Source organism: Neopsephotus bourkii, unplaced genomic scaffold (genome assembly GCF_033783945.1).
Source record: "Neopsephotus bourkii isolate Nb327-2 ecotype Australia unplaced genomic scaffold, CSIRO-AGI_Nbou_v1 NB_745, whole genome shotgun sequence".
Taxonomy (NCBI): domain Eukaryota; kingdom Metazoa; phylum Chordata; class Aves; order Psittaciformes; family Psittacidae; genus Neopsephotus; species Neopsephotus bourkii.
Window position 1 is genome coordinate 936,154 of NW_026901243.1, and position 17,120 is coordinate 953,273.

At 47.8% G+C, this 17,120-nt stretch overlaps 1 protein-coding gene across 1 annotated transcript; it reads left to right on the forward strand.

Moving 5' to 3' along the window:
- The first annotated feature begins 1,175 nt into the window (after positions 1-1,175).
- On the forward strand, positions 1,176-10,806 carry KLHL40 (kelch like family member 40). Its single transcript, XM_061354771.1, has 6 exons — positions 1,176-2,559; positions 5,203-5,363; positions 6,906-7,013; positions 8,014-8,199; positions 8,623-8,769; positions 9,536-10,806. Exons 1-6 carry the CDS (start codon positions 1,414-1,416, stop codon positions 9,645-9,647), a joined length of 1,860 nt encoding a protein of 619 aa, XP_061210755.1. The 5' UTR covers positions 1,176-1,413; the 3' UTR covers positions 9,648-10,806.
- The last annotated feature ends 6,314 nt before the right edge of the window (positions 10,807-17,120 follow it).

Consider the following 17,120-nt stretch of genomic DNA (forward strand, 5'->3'; position numbering starts at 1 on the left):
CGTTAATTAAATCTGTGCCATAACTGAGTGTCTGCCAGCCCAAAGGGTCCATAGTAACAGAGATAAAACAGATACATGTACAATTTTTATTGTAGGTATAATTATAGCTATTCTGCTCACCCATGTCTATCCAAACTAATTTGCTCCTTCATGAGCTTCATGGGAAGAGCTGGACAAAAACTGGCCGTTTGAAGACCCGTGGGGCTTCCTAGACATCCATGGTATGCAAGCAGGACATTAGACCTGCTGGAGACTCAGCATTTCTGGAACATCAGCCCAAGGCAAGGCAGGTTGTCCTGCTGTGGCTCTAGGCTTTAACATAAGGGTGTTGAATCTCAGTAGGCCTTAGCAGGAGATCCTCAACTTACAAGAATATACCAGTGTTTAGAAATCTTAACCTGTGAGCTGAAGCCCTCTGTTGCTCTCTCTTTACTTCTCAACCTACTGCCTCAGACTTTCTGTCACCAAGATGTGTAAAAATGGATTTATTAACAGTGAGGTGTCCAGAGACTGTGCCATTCGGGCCCATGCATGTATTGTAGGCAAAAAGAGCTATTCCCCTCCCAGGCTCCTCAAGTCTCCTCTAAAAACTGAGACTTTTTAAGTAACTTCCAGCTTAGGTGTCATATCCCATACAGGGATGTAAATAAATAGCTCTATCTTCATTTTCCAGCCCTTCCAGACCCCTGAAAAGTGACTCCATAGGAGAATAAAGGACAAACCTGTGCAGAAAAGCAGCCCTGGGAGTGAGCTGGCTGGAGCCAGGAATGCCACAAGGCCCACATAAGACGCTCCCTTATTGCATCTTTCCAGCTTTGACTTCACTGTCTATTTTTAGCACGGCAAAAGGTTTAGGAGTTTCAGAGCAGTCATTTTAGCAGTGCTGGGAGAAGGTCTCAGCCTTGCCATTCATGACCCAGAAGGCAGATTCAGACGTTCTATTCATCTGGAGGTTGTTTCCCAAGCACAGCGGCTGAGCCAATGGGTCACATATGTCTCCCGTCATGACATGGCAGCAAGAACTCCTGCTCCCCCTAGGGTGACTCATGGGCTGACAGACCCTTCCTGAAGCATGGAGGCTGGAATTACAGCTGTTCCCCCGGCCCCCTCCCTTCCTCCTTGTCCAATGTGTCATATTAAAGGGTGATCGGCTTACACATGCTTCAGTATAGATTCCTTAAGCTTTGTAGCGCTGTGGCTATATATAAAGCCCTACGCTGGAAACTGAAGTACACAAACAGCTGCGATAGTAGCAAGCGCTTCACATTCCCACTGTGCCAACAGACTGGAAGCAAGGAAGACCGCGAGCCCTGCTTTGAACAAGTTTCTTTACCAGGGGCTTAGATATAAACATATTCATAAATATATATCTATAAAAGAAGGATTGGGAAAAAAAGGAGGAAGGTCTTCACCATGGGTTTGCCTTTAGATCAAGCGGAAGAATTGCGTCTTTACCAGCAAACTCTTCTCCAGGATGGACTCAAAGACATGTTGGACCACAATAAGTTTCTGGACTGTGTCTTGAAAGTCAAGGGAAAAGAGTTTCCCTGCCATCGGCTGGTACTGGCAGCATGCAGCCCATATTTCCGAGCAATGTTCCTCTCGGACATGGAAGAGAGCAAGAAGAGGGAGGTCAGTTTGGAAGATGTTGATCCAGATGTCATGGGCAAGATCCTCCATTATATCTACACCTCTGAGCTGGAGATCACAGAACAGAATGTGCAGGACATCTTCTCCGTGGCCAACATGTTCCAGATCCCCTCCATCTTCACTGTTTGCGTGTCCTACTTGCAGAAGCGGCTCTGCCTCAGCAACTGCTTGGCTATCTTCAGGCTGGGCTTGATGCTGGATTGTGCCCGGCTGGCCGTGGCAGCTAGGGATTTCATCTGTGATCGCTTTGCGCTGGTTTCTCGTGATGAGGAGTTCTACCAGCTGTCCCCCGATGAGCTTATTGCAATCATCTCCAGTGACTCCCTCAACATTGAGAAAGAGGAGACTGTCTTCGAAGTAGTGATGAAGTGGGTGGGGACCAAGGACCATGACAGCCGGCAGAAGGCCTTGCCTGTCATCTTTGAAAGCATCCGCTTCCGCCTCATGCCCAATGACTACATGAAGGACCACGTGGAAAAGCACGCGATGGTGAAGTCCAGTCCAGAGCTGCTCAAGAAACTGCAAATGGTGAAGGACGCCCAGAAAGGCAAATTCACTGTGGTGAGGAAGAAGAAAGTGAAGAAAAGCAATGAAAAACAAGAGAAAGACAATGTTGTCAATGGAGCAGTAGATGAGGAGGAAGATACAGAGGAGGATGCTCTCCCAGGGATCTTAAACGACACAATGCGCTTTGGGATGTTCCTCCAGGACCTTATTTTCATGGTGAGCGACAGTGGAGCAGTGGCCTATGATCCCACTGCCAACGAGTGCTATTTTGCCTCCCTGTCTACTCAAATCCCAAAGAATCACGTCAGTCTGGTGACCAAAGAGAATCAGATCTTCATTGTTGGAGGACTGTACTACAATGAGGATAGCAAAGAGGATCCCATGAGTTCCTACTTCCTACAGGTACTAGCTTTGTTTTTCTTGTTTCCTTGACCACTTTGGAGCCTCACCTGTCTTTAGTGATAAAAGTAACATTCATTGTCATACGGTACTAAAATGAAAGTTGTAAATGAAGGTGAAACATCTGAGATGCTTCACTCTTCTCCCTATATTTTTAAGGCATATCCCACTAAAGGCATCTTGGTAATTGGAGAAGGAGGCTTGACGGAGTAAGTAAAAGGAATAAGCCTTCCTCATTCAAATCCTGAATAGGGAACCACTTTGAACACTGTATTTTGTCCAGCCCTTGCTGCTGGAAGGTTAGTGACATCATGTCTGGGTTCTGCTTTGCATCCTTTGTATTATGAATCCCCAGCAAAACCTAAGGATGACTCTGCCAAGTGGCAACAAAGCAACAGCAGCAGCTACAGCCACAAAGCAAACACCCCAAGGACAAAGGGTATTTCCCCACCTAGCAGTACGTGCCTCATTTCTAGTGCTGTTTGTGTCCCTGGAGGTGTGCTGGGTCTGATCAGTCTGGAGAAGAAGGGAAGATCTCACTGGTGTCTGCGGGTCCCTGATAAGAGGGGACACAGAAGAGGGATCCAAACTCTTCTTGGATTTGCACAAAGATGGGACAAGAGACAATGGCCACCGGTTGCAGTAATGGAAATTTCAGTTAGTTGCGAGGGAAGTTTTCCCAGCTGAGGTGGTGAGGTACTGAAGCAGGGCTCCAGAGAGGTCACAAAACCTCCATCATTGGAGACACTTAATATCTGACTGCACAAAGCCCTGGCAACCTGCTCCTGCTCCAAAGCTGTGCCTGCCTGAGCATGGGGGTTGGATGAAAGACCTTTGGAGGTCTCTCCAACATAAAGCATTCCATGATTCTAAGCTGAAAACAGCAAAGTTTCTATATTCAGCTCCCAGTTTGCCACTGACTCAGTAGCAAATGCCTTGGGTATCATGTGGCTGTTTGTATTGCCTTGCCCACAGGAAGGGGACAGTGTTCCCATCACAGCTTTCTGTGGCACTCATGCATGGGAACTGCAGACAAGCCTCCCAGGGTTGGAAAGTGCCATCAGTTTCAAAGGTGTAGTTTATTGCCATCAGTGTCATTACATAGCCTGAGGCTCCTGTACGAGCAAGAGAGACTTTTTGAGTCTTTTTTCTTTTTAAGAAGAAACTTCACACAAATGTGGACAGGCAGCCGTACAGCAAAACTTTGAACCACCGTGCCAGTGCAGCAGCAACCTTCTGGCTCTGTTTCTGTCCCCCCAGTTTCACATTCCTCCTGCTGAAGCCAGCACAGTTAGGTCAGGGTTAGTTTAGACTGAAGGACAGGCACCAAAATACAAAAATGCTGATAAATCCCAGAGGCCTTGTAAATTTTGGCAGGAACAAAAGGATCCTATCAACATTTCAGATGCAAATCCTTTATTTGTCAGTTCTAAGATTAATGACTTGAAAACAATGCTGAATCCATCAAGAAGCAGGAACTAACTATCCTGGTGACTGAGCTGCTCAGGATTGACTATAAATAACCCATATGTGGACCACAGATTACAAAGAGACAATAACCACAGGCACCCAGCTGAGGCCAAGTTTTTGGAGGCAACCCAGCAAGCTGAAGTTCTTTGGCCTGAGCCCACAGCAAACAGTGCTTCAGGCAATGCTGCATCACAGCTCCATCTTGCAGGGTCCCACCAAACTGGCCTCCTCCCTTCTCTGCTATATTTAATGTTTTTGCCCCAGTTTACAGTTCCCATCAAGCCATGGTGCACAGATTGCTCCCAGCATCATAATCTTTCACATCCTTTTTTTCTGGTGGGAGATGAGGCAATGCCTTGATCTACAGATGTCCAAGGATCTGCAAGGATTTGGACATCTGATCTAGTAGTGCTGTATGAATCAGTCTTCCATCTATCAGATAGGTCTGGCACACTTCGGTCAGCAAGAAGAGTTCTGGTCTTTGCAGCAGCATCTCAGTCATGTTGTACTGTGTTGGGTAGGTAAGTATTGTGTAAATAGCTGTTATGCAGATAGACTCACGTATGGTTCATCTCATGAATTCACACACACTGAGGTGATACAGGACAATATCAGTACCTAAAGAAGCAGAGGTGTAGTGGAGCACGGTAACTGACCATTTGCAGGAAAGAAGAATAGGTGGGAAAAGAAGGGGCTCAGGAGAGTGAGCTGTGTAGCCAGCGCTATGCTGTACCTGGCAGAGGTGGAAAGTATCAGGATGAAATGCTGTGGCATGGGTTACACCTGAAGAGGTTCAGGCAAAAATTCTAGGATTCAAGTGCTTCAGCAAATCCAGTCCCAGGAACTATCCATTATAGGCCCAACATGGGACTCTCTCCTCTGATGATGACCAACCTTAAGTCAAGGCTTTTGTGCATAGATAAGAATATGTTCATGCTGCTGCATCTCTTCTCTTGTGCCTTGTCATAAAACATATGTCATATAATATATGACTTGGAATTGCACTAAAATCTCCCTTTCTGACCAGATGGTAAGGCACAGGCATTGCAGGAAGTGCCTACTGGGGTGACCAAGCTGCACATGGGAATAGACTTTTCCCTCAGCCTCTGGGCCCTGATTTTTGACAAGCAAATGTGCTGGGTGAGCACACACTTATGACCATGTGTTCCCTTTCAGTATGACCATCTGGACGCAGACTGGCTGGGAATGCCTCCCCTGCCTTCCCCTCGCTGCCTCTTTGGCCTGGGAGAGGCAGAAAACTCTATTTTCGTGGTCGGAGGAAAAGAACTGAAAGAGGGAGAGAAGACTTTGGATTCGGTCCTGTGCTACGACCGGCTGTAAGTGTTCACATGCAAGTGTGGGGCTGGAGGTGGCTTACAGGAGAAGGTGAAGCAGCTGCCATTGAAAACGACTCCAGCTCCCCAGGGGCTGAAGGGTTTAGGAGGCAGGGCTCAAACTCTGCATCTAGATGCTGGGACCATTGGGACTATCTCAGGCTGTACCCTGGGGTGTTGAGCTGTCTCTGTCCAGCTGCTTCATTTATTGTAACTGAACCTCCCCAAGATGGGAGCTGTAATGGGGACATTATGTTATCAGGGACTGATCTTAGTAGATGTTTATGTGAGGAGTATACAGAGGAGTGAGAGGAGTTTTTCCTTCTGCTCTTGCCCATTGGTTGGAGATCCAGTGACATTCACCATGATCTCACCAGGTGTGGCTTTGAACAGGAAAGTTTGTTTTGATAATAGTCAGATGCGGCACTAAATGGAGCAGCCTAACGGATATCAGGCTTAATATCCAATCATTTCTGGACAATGGGCTCTGATCTACACTAGGTCATAACCTTTATTAGAAAGCACCATCCTTTTCTGCTCGCAGGAGTCAGAAGCATTTGAAGAGATGTTACCAAAGAGGCAGAGCAGTAAACATTGACAAGACTTTGTTTGGCTTATATCTAGATGTGTGTGTTTCAAAGCCTGCTTTATAGGCAAAGATTTGAAACCAGTTTCATTCCCACAGAATGGGGCATTCATCTGCCCCTGTGTCTGCCCCCACTGAGTGCTCAGGGGGTGGCTTGAATACTGATTTGAAGCTGGCAGAGATGGGATCAGCACCACCTGCATTTCTAGCATTATTTAAGTCAAGATTTCAACTATAACAAACCTGGAAAGGGCAAAATGCTGCTCTTTTGCCCAGATGGGTTGGCCAATTAGAAAACAGTCAGTTCTTAAGTAAAATAAAGTGCTGGTCTTGGGGGCTACAATCTACACGTATGAAAACTGGGGGCAAGCCTAGGTTACACGGATATGAACAGGCACCTGTTAAGAAATTGGTCAGCCCTATTTGGGTACCAGTTTGGGGTTTCCCAGAACTAGCTCAGAGGCTTTATCACAGCCCTGCAATGCACAATGTGGATATACCCACTCCTGTGGGCCCTTGCTGAGTGCTGGCCAACCAAAGCACCTCAAAGTGGAAGGCGGTGGCCAAAAAAACATTCACCTTCAGGACCTTGCACCCCTAAGTCTCATTGTTTTTAATTTTTTTCTGTCATGCAGAAATCTGCCTTGTTCGTGGTCAGCTGGTAATGGCTGCAAATGAGGTGAAATCCTGGGAGAAGTGGGGATGTGGATCCAAAAACTTAAGAGCAGGGGGTGCTGCAGAAAATAAAGAGTGTGAGCATAAACATTCTGCATATTTCATTTCCCCCTTTTTTTTAGGATCCCAGAATTCACTCATGAGCCCTATCTGATTGAGAAGCTCCTGGTTTTGAGATTTGAGTTAGGATCTGTGACCACCCCTAGGTTCAGAAAGTGCCGTGTACTCTAGGCCTCACTCAGAAAGCTACAAATCCTTTTGTTTCCAATCTTTCTCTAATCCAGGTCCTTCAAGTGGGGTGAAGCTGATTCCCTTCCCTATGCAGTCTATGGCCATGCGGTGGTATCGCACAATGGTCTCGTCTATGTCATCGGTGGAAAAGGAAGCGATAAGTAAGTCAAAAAGCAAGAGAAACTCAGGGAGTCATCCTCCAGACCAGTGTGAGTGCAGAGCATGAGTTGGTACCTCCCCCAGCGTGGATCCTATATAGGTTAAGAGGATTAGAAAGGGTATGAGAAGTGGATCCTTCCCTCTCAGCTTGCTCCTGTGACTGCAGTCCTTCCCAAGCCCTTAGAAGTCCCACAGGGACATCAGGGAGATGGTACTGTCCTTGCAGGAAAGGGAACATATCAACCCCTTTGCTCACAATATAAATGTCACAGGGATTGCAACAGGCACTGAAGAGGAAGAAACTCCTTCACATTGAGGGTTTCCTGTCTGCGACTTGTTGTGGAATAGTGTATTCCTAGTAGTCAAATCCAGATGGGTATTTGTAATAGGAGTGAAAAACCTCATCAAATCTGATCTTCATCCTGCCTTCCTGCAGGAGACAGGCTCAGCAGAAACAGCCTCTTTTGGGGAGTACTGCAGCCATTGCTTTACAAGGCAAAAGTGTGACTGCAGAGCAAAAGTGACAAATTCCAGCAAAGATAGGTCCTGCTCTGAAGGGATTTTGGTCTGAAAAGTGTGAGCGTGCATACATTCACACACCTTACATTGCCTTCATGGGGACAGGGATGCTGCTGGTCATATTTTGCAGCATCAAGCTGGATCAGGAGCACTGAAACACTGTCTTGATGGCTATGTGCAAGTTTCTGAGAGGCAGTTAGCTACATGGACCCATATCCAACTCTGTGAGCACTATACTGAACTTTCATGAATCCTACCCAAAACGAGCACAGCAGAAGGGGATATGTTTTACACACAGATGATGTCTCCAGCCATGGGCACCTTTGGGTACATACCCAAACAAAGGCATGCATGGTGATGTGGAGGAGAAAAATCCTTTCTAGAGACGCCCTGTTCTCCCAGTGGGCATCCCCAATCTCCTATGCTGCAAAGCTACCCCTGGGCAAGTGATCAAGGCTCCTGGTCTCTCTCATCTTTCTCTAGGAAGTGCCTGAAAAAGATGTGTGTCTACAACCCATCCAAGTTTGAGTGGAAAGAGCTAGGTTCCATGAAGACTGCCCGCTCCTTGTTCGGAGCCACTGTGCATAAGGACAAGATCTACGTGGCAGCTGGTGTGACTGACTCCGGCTTAACCAACTCAGTGGAAGTCTATGACATTGCCACCAACAAGTACGTACCTGAGCACAGCTGCAGGGGGTAGGTAGATGAGGAGCAGCCACAGGTGTACATTAAGTAACTTCCAGCCATTCTGGAGTCTGCTTTCATGTCCTGGTACCATTACTCACAGTCTGTACTTCTCGGACAGCTGGGCATCATCAGTGCTACCGCAGCCTTGCAGCCGCAGGCCCACTGCTGGGGCATGCTAGTCCATGCCAGGCATGCTTCACAGCTCACTTAGTGCAAAATGAAGCTGAACTATGATGATAGGAGACAGGTATCTCCAGCAACAGCTGGTGCACGATCCCATCCCAAGGAGACCTACACAGGTTAAACCATCACTAGTTAATTCAGTCATCGATTCCTGATTTGAGGCCAGCCTCAGCATAGGGGTAGGCAGAGTTCTCTAACGTGTCTCCTCTTGCTACGTGGCAGGTGGGAAACCTTTACTGAGTTCCCGCAGGAGCGCAGCTCCGTCAGCCTGGTGAGCTTGGCTGGGGTGCTCTACCTGCTTGGAGGCTTCGCCACAGTGGAGACAGAGTCGGGAGAGCTGGTGCCAACGGAGCTGAACGACGTTTGGAGGTGATGATCTTCCCTAGGGCTGTCCATGGGAGCATGGGAGGGATGCTAGTGGGAGCCACTGGGGGAATAGGTAGTTTCTGTCTTTCTCGATGCCTTCAGTGAGTTGGTTACACCAGCACAATGCTGGATGCTCACTGCAGGGTCTGTGGGTGAGAAGTCTGCCCTGTGCTGTGCTGGAGGGCACATTAGGTGATTCAATGATCTCTCCCAGCCTCATATAGCAAAGTACCAGTGAAAATTGGCTCCTTTAGCTTTATTGCTGCATTGACATTTTGCCTGGAGCTTGTTCCGGACCTCCCCTTTGGTGTGAAGCAGCATTTTTGCAGTGCATCCTCTCCTGGGGAAAGCCAGTACTCAGGCTGGAAATCTGATAGTCTTATGTGTGATCAGAGAAGTGGGCAGAAAGCACTTTCTGATGGCTGCCAATAGAGCGTTAGCTGCTCCTGTCCTTCGCATATGTAGCTCTAGAGCACCCTCAGCAGGCACCCACTGGCCCTCACCATGGATGTTCAGTCTTGGTGCCATCAAACCCTTTCCCAATGGAAAAACACACCTTCCCTAGTGAGACAGCGTGCTAATACCCACGTCCCCTAGCCTGATGCTGCAAACCAGACCAGATCAGGGCTGAAAGTCCCCATGCAGCTTCCACAGGCATCTTGTGGCCAAATAATGCCTATGGGACATCACACCATGGGCTACCACCACCATGGAGAGCAGCTGAAGAGGAGAGAAGCTTTCCTCACCATAACTGTCTGTTTGTCCCCAGATATGATGAAGAGCAGAAGAAGTGGGAAGGGGTCCTCCGGGAGATCCAGTACGCCTCTGGTGCCACTTTCCTTCCCGTCCGCCTCAACGTTTTGCGCCTAACGAAGATGTAGCAAAGCCTGATTTATTTATTTTCCAGGGGGGTCTGGGGCAAGGAGGGATGGGGGGACGTGAGGCCATGCTTATCAGCACAGGGATGTGGCATCTGCATACTGTGTAGGACATTGCATCTGTGATTGATACCTTTTTACTTAAATGGGAAAGGGAGGAAATTATCTTGAAGCCCTATGGGAACCTGAAGATGCTCACAAGATAACTAGAGAAGGAGAGAAGCGTTCTGGAGCCTGCAAGGAGCTGGGGTAGACTGAGAAGCATGGAGCAATGAGCTGTTCCACTATCACTAGACAGGACAAAAAGATCATACGCTTGTTCTGCTTCTTTCTCCATGCTTTCCCTATCTTCTCACCTGCTGCTAAACCTCCCCAGCCGACAGTGAAGGCAGAAAGTGGGTCCAAAGGAGCTAAGTTGACATTCTCCAAAGAAATGGGCCTATGAAATATTTCCCCACTTAAGGTAGCTGTGAACATAGTGCTAGAGCCCACCTTGGAGAAGAAAAGGAAGGGTAGGAGAAGTAGTAGAGCAAAGACCTGGGGGAAACTTGATGAGTTTCCAAGTGATGAGGGTTGTTGGAATGAGACAGTTAAAAGAAAAGAGCAAGTGAGCATGGGCAGGAGAAACAGTGGAAGTTGCTATGAAAAGAGTCTTAGTTTTTTACCTCCTCCTTGACTTTTGGAGGCCAGGAGATGAGGGCTGCAGAAAGGGAAAAGCTGTGCAAGTAGCAGGGTAGGAAAGCAGGGAGTGATGGGAACAGTAGGCCATATGAGTTCATCTTCAGCCTTTTGGGGTCCTCATCTTCAATCACAGATTACAATGTCCTCACCTATAGATGGACAAGTGCTGTTTTTCAGGGAAAGGTTTTATATTAATGCTGTTTCTCTCATTTTTAATGTTGTAACTTTTGTTTGTTTGTTTTTTTAAGAGTATTCTAGCTTGCTGGGTTCATGGAGATCTCAGATGTGTTCGGCTCTAGGACAGCCTCCTACTGAGGAAAAATGCGTATTTATTTTAAAGTTATCCATAATGATGCTTTGACAGAAACATGACTGTACTGGCAGCAGGACAAAGATCTGCTAGAGCAGAAATCTCCTCATGCCCACACCATCTGAGCAGTGGTTTATTTAAAAATAAATTATTATGCTATTTCAGAAGAAATCTCCCGTGTTTGCGAGTTAACAGAGCTGTAACTGAATGTCCACAGCAACTAAACAGAAGGAGCAGCAAACAGTGATGAACATATGCAGCAAGCCAGCTCCGTGGAGAGCCCTAGCAGAGCCCCAGCTTTTATTCTTCTTATTTTTCCCCCAGTTTGGGAGCTGAAACTTTAGCATTCATATCCTTACAGCTATTCCCCAGAGACGGGAGTAGAAGCTTACCTAGGAAGCTGGTGCCTACATGGTCTGATACCATGAACAGGAGTGATAATCAGTAATAAAAACACCACCAAATACAAACCTTGCAAAATAATTCCCTGAAAGCAGCATGAAAATTATGGTATCACAGATCGTATCTGGCTGATTCATCAGGTTCAAAATGTAGCACAGGGAAACTCAAACTTGGAAGGAAAGACAATTTGGCATGAGTAAAGGGACCAGAGTCTTGTCCTGGTTTCATTTTAAGGATTTAAAAAGTTACAGGATAATCTCCTTAGAGGGCAATCACATCAGAAGAGTAATGAAATATTTTCACAAGAATAAATCCAAGGTGACTGGCTCTCACAAAATAGGTTATAAAAAAAAAAAAACAAAAAACCACAAAAAAAACACAAAAACTTTGAAACTGTCAAGTATGTAAAAAAAAAAAAAAAAAAAAAGAAAGAAAAAAAAGAATTAAAAATCACATCCTACCCAGTTCTGCAGAAATTCTTGTGGACAACTCCCAAGCTAATTGAAGCTGAATCTGCCAAATGTAGAAAAGCTTATGGCAGCAGAGAAAAAGAAAAATAATAAGAAGAAAAAAGAAATCCATGCATAGAATAACAATTTCTCAACAGTCATTTATTGCAGTGGCAGCACACCACCTCCTGCCCGGGATTAGACATCAACACCTTTGCTTAAAGCTCTTCTTGCTGGATGCAGAATGGCAAGCTGTTGACACTTGGTCCTAAGAGAGGGTTAATGCCTGTCCACCAGCTTTTTGGCTCTCCTGGGGGAAATCTGAGCCCTTTAAATTCAGTGGGGAATGTTGCAGAGCTTCAGTGAGTTGTTATGGAGTGGTCCCTTGTAATTAGCTTGAGGAGTGGTGATTGAAACTGGCCCTCATCCTTGGTCACTCACCTCACAAATGCCTATCAGGAATACAGTTAATAAGAGCTTAGTGCTCTTGCGTGGTTCACATTCATTGTAAAGCTGTGGGAGATGCCACCACTGGCTCAGGGCAAGAAACTATAAAAGGAAAAACAGCTGTTGTACAAGAGGACCCAGAAGAGCTTGACATACCCCATTGCTTGAGCAAGGAGGGGCAAAACTAGTGCATGAAAGCCAGCGCTGGCCCAAGGAAGGCAGCAAGATTGCACGTCACCAAGCAAAAGTGTAGCCCAGAGATGCAGACCACCACCGCACCAAGAGGCTGCTTCAGTCCAAAGGCAGTCACAGATAAGAAATGCCAACATGAATACTCAGAGAGGCATCATTGCTCACTGCTGCTCCGTGCACAGCTCCAGGGGCACAGGTCACCCCATGGGTATCTTCTAAAGGCAATGCCAGCGGCAAAGGAGAAGGTGCACCCCAAGGGTGGGAAAAATCATCTCTCTTTCTATTACCTTCCCAGTATCAGTGCTGATGTTAGCTGGCAAGGTTCCCACCACTTCATTTTAAATCAATAAAGGCACTGGGTGCTTTTGGGTGGGCTCCTTGATTTCTGCACTGCCTATAGAGGAGCTCCAAGAGACACAGCTTGTAGCTCACCCAAACCTCTTGGGGCCAGTAGGATCCAGGAGATCAGCCCCCACCCTCCCTAATATTCCCCCTGGGCTGTAAACACTGAACCCCTTCCTCTATTCACTCATCAGCATTTCCTGGAAAGCTATTTTATTTGCCCAGCAACAGTCTAATTGTCTCACACACACACACTCGCCTCCCACCAAACCCAATACAAAGTCTATGCATACAAAGCAACAGCAGCAGTCAACATGCCCATCCTGCCTGGTTGCCAACTCACACAACTGCCTGCAAAGGGCCTTTAAAATCTAACCAAACATAAAAATTAAGGTAACAAAGAAAGTGGTGGAGCTTTACTTTTTCTTTTATAAAAGACAAATTGTTTATTGATTCAGTCCTTCCACTTGCAACCTCTTTGGTAACAGTCATAACACTTCCAGACTGGGAGAACGCAGTGGAAAGGCCCAGTTCTGACCTCTCACCACTGTCAGAGCTGATGTGCCTTGGTGAGAGGCCAAAAGCATGGCCAAGGACCTGGCCTCTAGGGACAACCCGAAACAGCCTACCCTACCATGACTCCTCTTGCCCATGGGTGGCCCAGAGAGCAGCCCCAGCACCCCAAGGCAGAAGACCGTTTGGGATGGGGATGCAGATTGGGCCCTTGGTGCCAAGGCTGACTGTGAGCTGTGCCCTGGAAGGCAGCTTTGATGCACCTCTTGGGACCTCCCGGACATTGGCCAACGGGGCTGTCAATGAACCAAGACTTGCCCGTTCCAACAGTAGGCAATGACTTGCCCCAGTTGGCCCCATGTTGATGGACTAACCCAACCATTTCAGCCTCCCCCTCATCACACAATCCCAAAGAGAATAACTGCTGTACTTGGAGTTAAAGATAAACATATATTGATTACACATGGTCATAAAAAAAAAAGTAATAATAATACATTTCCTAGAACATTACTTAAGACGCTTCCGAAAAGCATCCAAGCTTCCCCTCCCCACCTTCCCTTACCTATACAGAATAAAGTGCTTCATTTAGTTTGTTCACACTAGTAGAGCCACTGATACACTCGTAAATTGGCATGTTTGGGCAATGATACTGAATGCTGTAAAATAATACAGAGCCAAACACCAGGCATGAGAAATTCGTTTTGAGGCAAGTGCTTGGGGTTTCATTCATTTCCTTCAAGTTCCATGCTACTGAGGTTGTTCTTATTCTTTTTTTTCTCTTTTTTTTCCTTTTTTTTAAATGATTTTCTTCCTTTGCAAGTTCGACTCAATTCCCACCATGGTTACATGTCACTAGGCAGGGCTGCATGTGGGGAAGCTCTCTCCGTCCGTGTGAACAAAGGGCGTCTGTCTGTCCATCCTTCCCTCTCGACTTCAGGCAAACCAAGAGTTTAATCAGTGGAGTTGTCTAGCAGCGGATGCTCATTTCTATTGCACTGTCACAGCCGTTCCCACCTGCCGGCTGTCCATCCATCACCACCTTCCCACCGCGCTGGGGTTATGGCTGTGGTCCGAAGGGCCAGCTGTGCCTCATGGGCACCATGAGGCTAACTGGTCTGTGCTACCAGGCTCCTGGGATAGATAAACCAAAAAATGACCCCCCCCCCCCACATGACTCCCTCCCTTCCCAGAGTTCAAATAAAAGCGGAGGGGGGAATTTCAAACCCAGACAGGTCTGGGGCTAGATGCACAGGCAGAGTTGTCAGTTGAGCACTGTGTTGCAGTGTATTCATGAACTGCGTAATGGAAATCAAGCCACTCTCCACCCTCGCAGTCTGTGGAAGAAGGGATGTGAGAGATTAAGGTGCAAGAGTTTAAAAAAAAAAAAAAAAAAAAGAAAAAAATTAAAATAAGCCATAAAAAGCTTGAAAGCAACGGACCCAACTCCCCCACCTCCCGCCCTGTCTAACCCAACAGGTGCCAACAGGGCCAACTGGGATAGATGCGGGACTGACTCGTTTTGAGCTCTTAGTACATTAACGAAAACCAGACATGAAGAGACACACTGGGGCCGAGTAAGGGTGTAGACAAAAGGGCTCAGAGGCCACGTAGGACTCCTGGGAACTGCCCAGGCCCTGGAGAGGGGAAGGAGCAGCAGGGATCTGGTTCTCCAAAGTGCTGTGTGCATGGTCACATCTCGACGTCTCCAAGTGGCTCTATGAGCAGGCTCTTGAAGGGGATCAAACACAGATGGGATCAGTCACTGGGCTTTCTGCTGGGCTTCTAGCCTCAACAAGGTGCTCTCATCTCACAGTGGCATACAAGTGGGACAGGTCCTCACTGGGAGAGGACAAACTGGAATACGGAAAGCCACCTCCAGGTGAGAGGTACAAGGGAGCAAATGTTGGTGTGTTTACTTGGGGGCAGAAGTCTACCAACCAGGTAGGTTGATGCAGTCCATCACAAAGACTACACAGGCAAGGTCAGCCCTCCTTGGGGTGCAGTGCTCCTATCCCATCTCAAGGCTGAGTGTGACAGGTAAGAAGCACAAGGGAGTCCTAGGGGATGTGATCTGGGAGGCAGTGGAGGAGGAGACAGCATGGACCACTCTACTGAGGCCCTCCAACACATCCAAGGATACCACTGAATGCTTCTCTAAAACGATCATCTTCCCTTTTGGCTCATGGTCCCTTCAGAAACCCAATGGCCCCAAGACCACCCCCATGGGTGTGTGTTTGAGAAGGGTTTGTACCATCCTAATAAGCCCCAGGGTCATGAAGGAGAGCAAAGAAGCCTTTGGTACCCATCTCAGAAGGTCAATATGGTGAGGCAGCTCTGTCACAGCACCCTCCATTTGCTCAAAGCAGATGAAGATGAGAGTGAGCCCACTGGCACTGACTGCAGTGTTAGGAGTCCACAGGATCCCAGCCAATATGAAGATGAAAAGTGATTTGTTGCTTCAAAATGCTGACATCTACAAGAGCAGCCAGCTTTCTGGAGACGTCAGGCACAGGGGACCACCACTCAGCAGGAGGGAACAATAGTCACCTAACCCATTATGTCAAACAGCAGTCAGGACAACAGCAGATGCTCCCCTGTCCTGTCCCTATCAGGGCAATGTTCCTGAATGTTCCCATTCAGCAAAGCCCCCGAACACGTGGATGAATCCTCCCATCTCTGCAGGGACAGCCTCAGTGCTGCCCAAGCACTTTGCTGATTTAGGCCAAGAGACAAAGCACCAAGATTTCTTGCAGGGCCAGATGTGGCCTGTGCCCACTGTGTTCAGCACCCTGCTGTCACCCAGAACAAGATGCAAATAAGAAAGGGCTCCTGCAGCCTGCTCAAGGTCCTCTCTTCCGTCTTGCCTACCAATAGCTCATGACTTTCTCCACAACCTGACCACATGCATCTGCAGCGCTGGCCTTGACAGCAAGACAACAACTGCTATGCACACTACCTCTTGGCCAGCACCTCTCTGCCCATGCTGGATACTCTGCAGCCCCTGCATCTCTCCCCAGCTCCAAAGGGGACATTTCTCCTGGAAGAAAGACCACACAGCCACGGACAGGCCAATGTGTGACTCCCTGATGCAGAGCACAGCAGCGAGATACCCAGCTTGGACCAATAAAAAGTTAACAGCAAAGTCTCCTACCACCAGCATGAAGCCAAACTGAAGTGAAACCAAAGACCAACTCAGCTTCAACAAACACAACATGGCCAAAGAAGTGCTAACCAATACCGTGGGACATCATCAAATCAAACACAGCCCTCACTGGTCCCCCCAAGCCAGGGCAGGGAAACAGATGACAGCCCCAAAGGGAGTGTCAAAGCTTGGGAGAGCGATGCAGGCAATGAACTGGAGGATGAGACATAATTGTCAGGCTGAATGTGGTCTGGCTTTAGCTCTAAACCTTGCAATGGGACCTAGCCTGGAACTCACCCATCAGAAAGGGGTTTATTCAAATTGTTAAGGCACTATTCTGGGCCAATTCTGCTGAGAAATGGCAGCATCCTTCTTCTCTATCCCAGGCTACATTCCCGCTGGTCCCGAGGCCATCTGAGCTCTCCCAGGGACATTTTCCAACTCCAGAGCATCCCCAGGAGCCCAGCTCCTGCTGGGATTAGGAGAAAGGGCACACCAGAGAGAGACTCCCTTAGGGCACCCCAAAAGTGAACTGGCAGTGAGCTGCCAATGCCCCGAGATGCAACGCTGGTGTTTGTGCTTTTGCCTACCTAGGAGGAAAACCTGTCACAGGGAAGGAAGACATGGCAAGGGCTGCTAATGACAGCAGGCTGACAGCTTTCCAACAGGGACATCTGCTCACCCGCCGCGGGCCACCGGGGCTGGCAGACAGGGCTGGCAGGGGCTCTTCTGTGGTGCTCACCTCTCAGCCTCTTGGGAAAAGAGCCTGGATTGAAAGACCAGCTTTACAGTACAGGGATTCAAGCACCACTAACTAGATTTCGGCTTATTATAAATATTGAAGCACCAGCAGGCATTCATTCTGCTAGCAAGCGGGAGTGCACCACCGGTGAGCACAACCCTGGATGGCACAGCATCCTGCTCCTCCAAGCATCACCAGCATCCTGGCTGAAGATGAAGCTGATGCATGGGAAAATGTAACAGAAAGTGATGCCTTT